We start from the raw sequence: 9,862 nt of genomic DNA on the forward strand, positions 1-9,862 counted from the left end.
CACACACACACACACACACACACACACACACGCACGCACGCACACACTCAGGAATGAGGGGTGGGAGATGCTGAGTTCACCAAGCTTCCCAAATGTGGCAAAATCAGCAATGCGTGAGTTGTACCTGTCACCAACAATAACCCAAGGCCGTTTCATACAGAGACCCTGCAAAACAACTGTAACAGAAGATCCTACAAAAAGCTGCCTTTGCCTTTTTTACAGAAGCATACAAGGCAAGTGGAAATAACCCCAAACCCTGAATGAGTCTCTCACACGCAGAGAGAACCTGCAAATACAGAGGGTCCTGTAATTAGCTGCTTTGCCTTTTATACAGAACCCAGGAAGGCAGGACAGTGTGTGCTTTTGCACAATAATGCAGAAGCATTTTAGACACTGAAGCTGATGGCATCTAATTGTCTGATCAACATTCTACTTTGCTGGGCTCTGTGTAAAAGGCAAAGGTAGAGAATGGCAGGTCTTCTGTCAAAGAAATGTTGTGATTTAATAATAACAATAATAATAATAATAATAATAATACTTTTTATTTGTCTGTGTGAAAAAGATTGTGGGCTTATTTTGGGGCCATTTACATGAGCGGGTCATGTTTCTAACTTTTGTGTGTCACAGTGTTGGATCTCACGGTCTTTGAGCCATATCTTCTGTTAAGACTTCAACACGGTAATTTCACAAACTCTTTATGGGAAACAGACTTGGGAGTAAAGGTTATGTCGATGACTGCATATTTTCTGTGTTTCCAGGTGAAATCTCACTGATTTGCAGCAATATCTTCTGTTATGCATTTGATATGGCAGTTTTGCAGGCTATCTGTGTGAAAGAGGCTACTAGTTGTAGAAGCACACCGACTTCCTACTGGTTTTGGTGTAAAATGCCAATGGCTAAAGGCATCTCCTCCGTTATAGCGATTTTGTGGGATCTCTTCGCTAAGTTGTGCGTGAAAGGCAAAGGCAAATCAATGCCACCTTAATCCTATTTTACATCTCCAATACATCAATTTTGCTGGATCTCCGTTTAAAGGACACAAGGGACTTTTTTATTTCAATGACTGGCTCTTTTTTGTGTCACTCTATGACATGTGGCAAAATCTGTTATGGCTCTGATGTGGTAATTTAGCCGAGTCTATGTGATAGGGGGTACTGAAAGATTCATTTGGGTGTACTCTGGACAGAACATCTGCATCTTGAATAAATAAAATGAGGCCTGGTGTGCTGTCTTCTTTCCATTTGGTGCACCTCCCTGTTGCAAATTAGGCCAAGACCACCCACCTATAGCCCAGATCCTGGCTCTGCTCGACCATGTGCAGGATGTAGGACTCTCGGCTGGTGCCGGTCAGCCCCGGGAGGAGGAGGATGGTGGGTCTGGAGGCGGGGTCAGGATGAGCAAGGCTGTCATCGTTGTCGAACCAGTCCAAGGAGATCTGTCCTCCATCTGCCGCCTTAATAAGCTCACTGCGGAGAGAGGAGGCACAACAGTCAGCATTGCACATCTTTATGGCCGCTGCCCTATACCTTGATCGTCTTGCGCTTCCGATACCCAGCCTATTCATTGTAAGACACGCATCGAAACACAGTCACTGCTCGCCGATTTGCAGTTTGCGATGCACAAATTTGCATTCTCTTCTGTGGAATCTTTGCTGCGGAAAGCACACATATCCGCACGGCGAGGACTATTATTCTGCTCTTCTTGTCAAGCCCTAAGATGGCACAAAATGTTGCCTAAGCACTGACGAATAGGAAAGTAGTTCGGTCCAACCCCGCCTACACACGGTTTAGCACTGGTGGATTTGCATATTTGTGGGGGTTTTTTTTCCACCAATTTTTTTGTCAATGTTTTTGTGGTTTGTTATTTTTTTCATCTCCCATTTTCTCCCCATTTTTCAGACTAAACATGTATGTTAAATGTATATCAACATTTTTTTGGAAGAATTTTTGCCAGTTTAAAAAAAAAAAAGAATCCCCAGATGTATTTCGTCGGTGTCACTTAAATGCTAATTTTCGCTTTTTGTGGGTAGGCTTGGTCTCTACTGTAATTAGTCTCAAGAAAGTACAGTGGTACCTTGCTACAAATAGCCGCCATTCACTGCAAATGAAGAAGGAGCAATTAAAGTTGGACTTTGCAGTTTAAAAATAATTTAATCACTTTCATAATTTTTGGTACAACTGTGATCATGACCTGACAGCTGTGCACGAGGAAAATGATGAGAGCCAACGAATGTACCTCTGTTTTGATGTTGAAGAAAACACTGCACCTGAAGAAAACAACCAATCAGACAGAAGGCATGACTGACTATATTATATCCCACCAGGTCATTGTGTGGCTTTCCACAATGCCACAACTAAAGCGGCCATGCCCACACAAGGCCCCTTTTCACGTGCTGGCTGTCAACTCGGACATTTAAAATAAAAACCAATTCTCCCCCTGCACGCACATCCACTGTTGTCTGTGTGACGCGTGCAAATTCACGGTCAACGCCGAGGCACTCTAAATCAGTCATGCCAAACCGAAGCCCTGTTCCACACGCTGGCTGTCAAGCCATGCCATGGACATGTTAGTAATAAACCTGAGAAGTGTTTTAGATTGTGAAACAAAAGCAAAATACGTTTCCTTTAAATTCTGTTCCATCTCGAAAAGCAATTCTATTATCATACATTTGCTTGTTTTTCTGTTGGAGTTGTTTACAGTGAGAAGTGATACATTTGTTGAACATATTAAAGGCTGTTTGTAGTGAAGAAGTTTGGGTGGAGACAACTTTGGACGCACACATTGAGGCCCAGGAGACCCTTTTCAGATCCACGACTGACGCATGATGACACTGCTGAGGGTTGATAAGAGGGCAAAGTAAATGACTAAGCAAAAATGCCTTGCCTTGCATGGCATACGACGCATGAGCTTTCGCAGAACAAGTATGATAGGGATCTCCTGTACTCAATAAAAAAATCGAGAGGGGCGAGTGGACTGCGGACAAGGTTGGGTGAGATTGTCCTCCAGTCTTCTCTCGTTCTCTTGCTAGCAAAATGAACTTGGTGTCTTTGCTTCCTTCATTGAGTGGTGTTTTATTTTACTAATGTCAACAGGTGAACCTGACATACTGTATAGGAAATGATTACTCGGGCGTATTGATTGTGGCGCAGCCAAATGGAGGACATGGATGACGGCACTGAACCTTTGCTGACAGCTGGCTCATTTCCTCAGCGATCATAAAGTCACTAGTGTGCTTTGTAAAATATAAAAGAGGGACCAATAGCACTGGGCTTGCGGATCCTTATATGCTCCATCAATTCCCATTCCGGTCCACCTTGGCCTGAGTACATTACACCTTTAGCACAGGGAGCATGAAATTACAGAAGCTCCGTGAAATATGCACCTGGAGGCCAAAGAAAGGGAGCAGGGGGGGAAGGGAGGGAGGCTGCGCATCCGCAGCATTGCTTCACCTGCACCACCAGAGACAAAGCACTTTGGTCACCCTCTTTGACCTCGAGTTAACTCTTAATGACTTCATTATGGGAGGTGGGAGGGGTGTTAAGGTGGGGGGGGGTGCCCTGTACTATTCTAAGACATAACTCCAGCAAATGTGACTGTCACTTTTGATAACAGCATTAGGATGGGAACAATGTGGATTACCACCGCAAATGTCCTTGTAGTATCACCAATGATCATACTAGGAGGACAATTGCCACATAAATCATAAAAAAAGACTTTAGATGAAGCATGACAATGAGTAGTCAATGCTCCCTATGATGTCTTTTGATACCTTTCAGTAATCTGAAACTTTATGGTATTAGGAATTTATGATGGCACATTTGGGTAAATATCCAAATTATAATTACCACCGTTTTTTTGACCCCAACGTACGATTTGAGGGAGCGACGCAATTTGTGTTTTCGCCCTACAAGGTTAAGTATTTTTGCATATTGTCAGAGTAAAGGCACAAACAGCCTCTTTTGTCCTCTGAGCTTTGCTGAAGGATAAGACTCCGATTAGTTGTGAAATAGAGAATAAAGGCAGAATGCCTCCCAGTGTAACACAGCTCCACTCAGTTCAGTCTTAACAGAAATCTCAGATCCGTTTCTTGTGTAAGAGTCAACGCCGGTTTAGGACTCACTTCCTGTAGGCCACTCCAGGCTTGGCCGTGACAAAGGGTCTGAGCAGCGTTTGGATGCGGCTCTCCCAGCACCAAAAGGTGGGGTAGTAGGTTTCCGACACGATGGGGCATTGCTCGTGCAGGAACTGGTAGAACTTCTTGCCTCCTGAAATGAGCTGCGGCTTCTGCAAAAACACACAAGCAAACAGTGCATGTTAAATTTTGTGTAGTCCACAGCATTTTGGCAAAAGGTACCATTCCCATATTCATCACTAACTATTGCTGTAATCCAAGTAGTCTAAATTGATAAAAACAATCCATTAAGTAGTGCTAAATCCGAAACAAAAGCTGACACCTGGAATCTTGTAAAACAAAACATCATGTGGTTTTATTTATTCATTTATTATATCTTACAGAATCACATCTCTGATTTTATTAATTAATATTGTATTTTTACAAATTTATAACACAATATAAATACAATCACCTATCCATTCAGAAGATGGACTAATCTAGCCAATCTAAACAACTTATTTACTGTATAGTGGAACACCGCTATATGTGGAGGATTGTGACTGGCCCAGCCCACCAATAGTCAAAATTTGCTCATAACTGACATTCACTGAAATGAATTGGGGGGGAAAAAATAATTACAATATACCCTAAAAATTCTTCCCAAAAAGCTAATCCGCATTCAATAAAAAAAAAAATGCAATATAAATATAATCCATACATAATACATGATATAAAACTACAGTAAAATACAATTTGAAAACTATTTATGTAAAAATATCGGAAAGAAAAAAAAATCAGACTGATTTGCTATGACACCTTGGTGAACAGGATTGTATTTGATGTATTTTCTTACTTTGCGAATCGATTGACAAATTAAGACCATGAAAACCAATCTTGCAGAAAATGCTAAACATCTGCGGATCCAATCTAGTCAATCAGATCTATGAAAAGGCTAATAAATACTACATGTACTGTATCTATATATGTGTGTGTATTTATGTACATATTTATATATAGTGTAGACAGTATTTTTCGTACGCATTTGCATAAATAGCTAAACATACATACATATCATACTTGGCCAATAAAGATGATTCTGATTCTGATTCTGATACATATGATTCGCATACAGATATACTGTATAATTCTAATATATAATGTTGGTCGTGATGGTGGTACTTGAAGAGCTCAGTATTTGTGGACACGTCTGATAACCACTGCTGTAATGGCCTTTAATAATGGTTTGGATTGGGAAACGCAGCATAATAGGGAGATACTGTATACTACTCCTAGTACCACTACTATTTATGAGTAATACAGTAATACTAATAATGATGAACACTAGAGGGCGGGCTCGAGCTAGCTTTACAGTATTGAGACATCCGGTGAACTGTAATTGCCTTGACATTGATTGCATGTGTGTGTGCGCGCGCCCGCGTTTGCCATGTGGATGCATATGTCATGTACTTCAGGAATGGGATCATCAAATTAAAGTGTGCAATAAGGACGAAAACAAAAACAGTTTTTAGCGGCAGACAGTTCGTCGAGCGTCATTCCGACCACACAGAGGTGGTGGTGCTGCCGCCGCTGCCGCTGCCGCCGCCGCCGCCGCTGCTGCTGCTGCTGCACGCCCGTGCAACGAAACGTGTGAATACTTTCATAATCCTTCATAGAAATAAGCACACAGCACGGCTTTACCTTGGCCACCGAGATGAGGTAGTAGCAGGTGTACGCCGCGCTGAAACCGAGCACTAGAGACAGCCCCACTCCCGAGCCCAGAAGACCAACTTTCACTTGGTTTTCCAGATAATGAGACAGGTCCCGCGTCAAAACATCCAAATTCAGCTGCGGCGAGATCATTGCAAGGCGCCTCGATTCTAGGGACGCTGGGCTGCGAGAACAGCGGCCGGCTCGACAGACCCGGTCTATGCGTGGGTGCGTGTACGCGTGCGCGTGATTGCGCGTAAGCGCTCGCCCTTGTGTGAGCGTGTGTGTGTGTGTGTGTGTGTGTGTGTGTGTGTGTGTGTGTGTGTGCTTCCTGCATTGCAGGAGACAGCCAAGGGGACCTGCTGAGGTTGGAGGGGAGGGCATGGAGTGCCGGGTGCATGTGTAAAGCAGACCGGGCGATGGCGCTGTTTGTCCAGATAACGTCGACCCCTTGATGCCCTTGCAAAGCTGAACGTATCCTTGGCAGCCTTACAGTTATTTTCTTTCGCACTTGTCCTCAGTGCTAGCCGAGAATACCTTTTCATTTGTCATTATATTTCGTTTTGTTATTTCCTTTTGACTTTTGTTTTTTTCCTATTCACTTAGTTTTAATTTGTTTTTTGCCGTTTGTTCGTTTGTACAGTATTTTTTTGTATCTGTTAAAAATGCTTCGTTTTAGATTAGTTAGTTTTTTTTTTTTAAATATATGGAGTGTTATTATTGGGCTATGGTAGAATCTACAAGATGTGCTTCTGAACAAATCCGTGTGATCTATTTACACTGTCGTGGAAACTGGAAAAAAACAGTTTCGGCTACATCTACTCATCAAGATTCTTGTCGGATCTATGATTCCCACAAATCAAAACGGGTACCATTTTACTACATCGAAAATAGCGTAAGTCAATGACATCATCATAAAACCAAAAACACAAAATAGTAAGAGGCTTTTTTGACATATCCATGTAAAAACAAGTCAACCATTGCATAATGAAAAGTACAAACACTATTTGCTGTTTGTATTATCTCATTTTGAGCAGTTTATACCTTATCCTAAATGTGTCAGTCAGCTCCATTTTTAATTCTAGTTATACTGTATATTTTTTTCGAATGGCACCCTGTTGTGGCATAGCAAACATGCTCAAGATAAAGAAATGAACATTTGTTGAATTAATACTTTCAATGCTACAGTTAATAAGTGGATGATTATGTCACTTGAAATCCAAGTTTTGTTTGATTTGGAAGGGCATATTTTTCCCCAAAAGTTAAGGTTCAATTCCCACTTTTGGGGTGTTTGACATAGGAGGGTTTTATGAGCATCATATTTTTTAGGCTATGGGTTACCTTATATTTTCAGTATTATATTTATATAGTAAATTAACTTTTCTTTTCGAACAACACTGCCTTTTGTCAATGAAAAAAATCTAAATCCCCAAATAAGTGACCGGTGACGATCCCTCAGGGCGATCATGTGAAATTTTAAGTCAAGGTTTGATTAATTAAATACATGTGTGTTTACTTTGTTCCAAAATAAGGTGTGCCAACCACCATCATTTCTAAAATTAAAAAAGAAGAAGAACAAGAATATTCAGGTGCGCACAATGCTTTTGACGTTGTGACGTCACAATCGGTCGTCCAACGCAGCTGCGCGAGCACGCCGCCGGGACCCGCGTGCATGTGGTCGTCCACCAAACGTTCGTGTCTCCTTCGTGCTTTTCCGTGCATCTCCGTCGGGCTAGTTGTTGTTGCTGGTGTGGCCACTCCGAGGGAGCGATGATGATTGACAATAATGGCGGCGGGTTTATTCTGACTTGACTCCAGCAGGGGGGGTTGGGAGAGGAGAAGAGAAGACGGAGAACCATCTCCGGCCGGGCTAACAAAGCGAACACCTCTAGGTGAATGTTCTGCGCCCGTGCGGAGCAATTGATATACCCGAAAGGAGCCAGTATCAGCGCAAAGACTTGGCTTGGGCAAGGACGGGGTTTATTCTGCTAGCTTAGCTTTAGCATCAAGGCTCGCTTTTAGCTTGCTAAGTTGAAGAGGTTAGCATTGCTGAGGCGAAGAGGGTCAGCTAAGCAAACAATGTCGCCGCTTCGTCAGCTTTCCGCCTAATTCCTCTGCCAATTTACAAGGGCTCGGCGAATGCAGCGTTTGTTTGCAAAAGAAGAGGCGATCTCCTTAAGCAGCGAGCGCGGCGAGCTTCGTGGGGCTGTGCGGCTTCTGTTACGGAATTGCATTCAAAAACTGCCCGCTCCCTTGTTGCCAGCTCGCACAGCTAGCTCGCTAACTCAAAAAGATTCGCTGGGGCTATTCCCCCCTTCTTCGTTTGTTAAATGACCACCGGTAGGAACAACCGAGCCATGATGGAAGGAGTCGGAGCGAGAGTGGTTCGGGGACCCGATTGGAAGTGGGGCAAGCAGGACGGCGGGGAGGGACATGTCGGCACCGTCAGGAGTTTTGAAAGTCCCGAGGAGGTGGTGGTTGTCTGGGATAACGGCACCGCTGCGAACTACCGTTGCTCTGGAGCATACGACGTGAGGATATTAGACAGTGCTCCTACAGGTACGTTATTCTTAAAACTGCGGAACGCATCCACAATCTTAATGAAATTGTAAATAATATTCATAGAGCAAGTGGTTTTGTTTACCTAGACTAGATGAAGGCAGACGCTCGCAAGATTGCCGGATGATAAACTCAATGGAATGTGTACAGTATTGTTTTGTAGTGGGACAGTTTGTGTATTCAACACACGGTCAGAAATGAAACTCAGGTGATTTCGGATAAGTATTCTCTCCTTACACTCCAAATTGTCCCTAGGTGTGAGTGTGAGTGCAGATGGTTGTCTGTTTCTGTGTGCCCTGCGATTGGGTGGCAACCAGTTCAGGGTGTCCCCTGCCTACTGCCCGGAGACAGCTGGGATAGGCTCCAGCACCCCCCGCGACCCTAGTGAGGATAAAGAGGTTCGGAAAATGAATGAATGAATATTCTCTCCTTTTCGCTATAACACACGAATGAACACTTCCGAAAGCACAATCACCAGTGGAACATATTAAAGAAAGTGGTTGTTTTCGGGCAGATCAAGTGCAATGACTCTGTTCCATTCTTGCCCATATATTTGAACTGGAAATATGTGCATTGGCCCATTTTAATGATGAAATTATTGATAATTATTGGTTTGAAAAAGAAAATCGATATAAGGCAAGGACCATTGAACTAAAATAATGATCAGTTATATTTTCTTCTTTTTCACCCTTAGCATGCAGGGGAAGGGACAGCAGGTGGCCTCACTTGTCTACCCTGACCACACTTCCCTGCCCAACAGGTGTTTCATCCATGAATCCACCAATTAATTTCCCAGAGCATCCACTCTTATGCCTTCCTGTCACTTTCTTAGTCCCTCTCTGTTGCACCCTGCTGATGACACTCCAAGCTCAGACACCACTTCCGTCTTAGACCATCCTCTCTGAAGCCTTGCGGTGGCGGGTTTACCGTTGATCAATTGTTAGGTGGCGTCTTGGTCTCATGATGTGAACAGCATGATAAAGAGGAATACAAGAAGCATCCTTTATTGTTATGACATAAGACGATCTATGATCATGCATATTCACAAAATTTGACCTCAGGTTTTTTTTTTTTTTCTAAACGCCACAACAAAGACACACAGTTTGAGGCACACACTGAAAAAGGGGGCGTCTTTATCTCCTGGGGAACAGTTCATGGTATTGCTGTCTCGCCCAAGGCCACCACATCTGGGGGAGATTTTGAGTGGATGGTCCACTTCCCAGACTGCTTTTTTTAGGGGATGGCTAGGTGTGATCCAAGACTCCCATTTTGCCAGGCAGCAATCTTGACTATCAGTTCTAATTAATCCACAGGGATGAGATTTTTCCGCGTTTTGGCGGAATTCCGCTTTTTTCCCAGTCAAAATGGACCTAATTTATATTGTTCCAAATCCGTAAAAAATTCTGGGGGGGGGTCCGGACTTGTCTTCGGCAGATTCGGGGCTCGTAATGTTTACAAGTAACGTTTGCCAGCATCCATTTT

At 43.2% G+C, this 9,862-nt stretch overlaps 2 protein-coding genes across 5 annotated transcripts in view; one reads left to right on the top strand and one right to left on the bottom strand.

The window, feature by feature from the left end:
* Nucleotides 1-6,121, bottom strand: part of abhd3 (abhydrolase domain containing 3, phospholipase) — an 18,480-nt gene extending 12,359 nt beyond the window's left edge. The window contains exons 1-3 of the mRNA XM_019878797.1: nucleotides 5,813-6,121; nucleotides 4,121-4,284; nucleotides 1,284-1,466 (exon numbers count right to left, since the gene is read on the bottom strand). Coding sequence (XP_019734356.1) covers nucleotides 1,284-1,466; nucleotides 4,121-4,284; nucleotides 5,813-5,974 — 509 coding nt within the window. The 5' untranslated portion in view covers nucleotides 5,975-6,121. The remainder of the gene's footprint in view (nucleotides 1-1,283; nucleotides 1,467-4,120; nucleotides 4,285-5,812) is intronic.
* Nucleotides 6,122-7,450: 1,329 nt separating this feature from the next.
* Nucleotides 7,451-9,862, top strand: part of mib1 (MIB E3 ubiquitin protein ligase 1) — an 87,415-nt gene continuing 85,003 nt past the window's right edge. For 3 of the 4 annotated variants that reach the window (XM_019879003.1, XM_019879005.1, XM_019879006.1), the window contains exon 1: nucleotides 7,452-8,380. In XM_019879003.1, the coding sequence (XP_019734562.1) occupies nucleotides 8,152-8,380 (229 nt within the window). In that variant the 5' untranslated portion in view covers nucleotides 7,452-8,151. Of the gene's footprint in view, nucleotides 8,381-9,862 lie in introns of all 4 variants that reach the window. The other variant, XM_019879004.1, reaches the window with a different exon arrangement.

This window comes from Hippocampus comes, unplaced genomic scaffold, assembly GCF_001891065.2.
Source record: "Hippocampus comes isolate QL1 unplaced genomic scaffold, H_comes_QL1_v1.1 scaffold85, whole genome shotgun sequence".
Taxonomy (NCBI): Eukaryota; Metazoa; Chordata; class Actinopteri; order Syngnathiformes; family Syngnathidae; genus Hippocampus; species Hippocampus comes.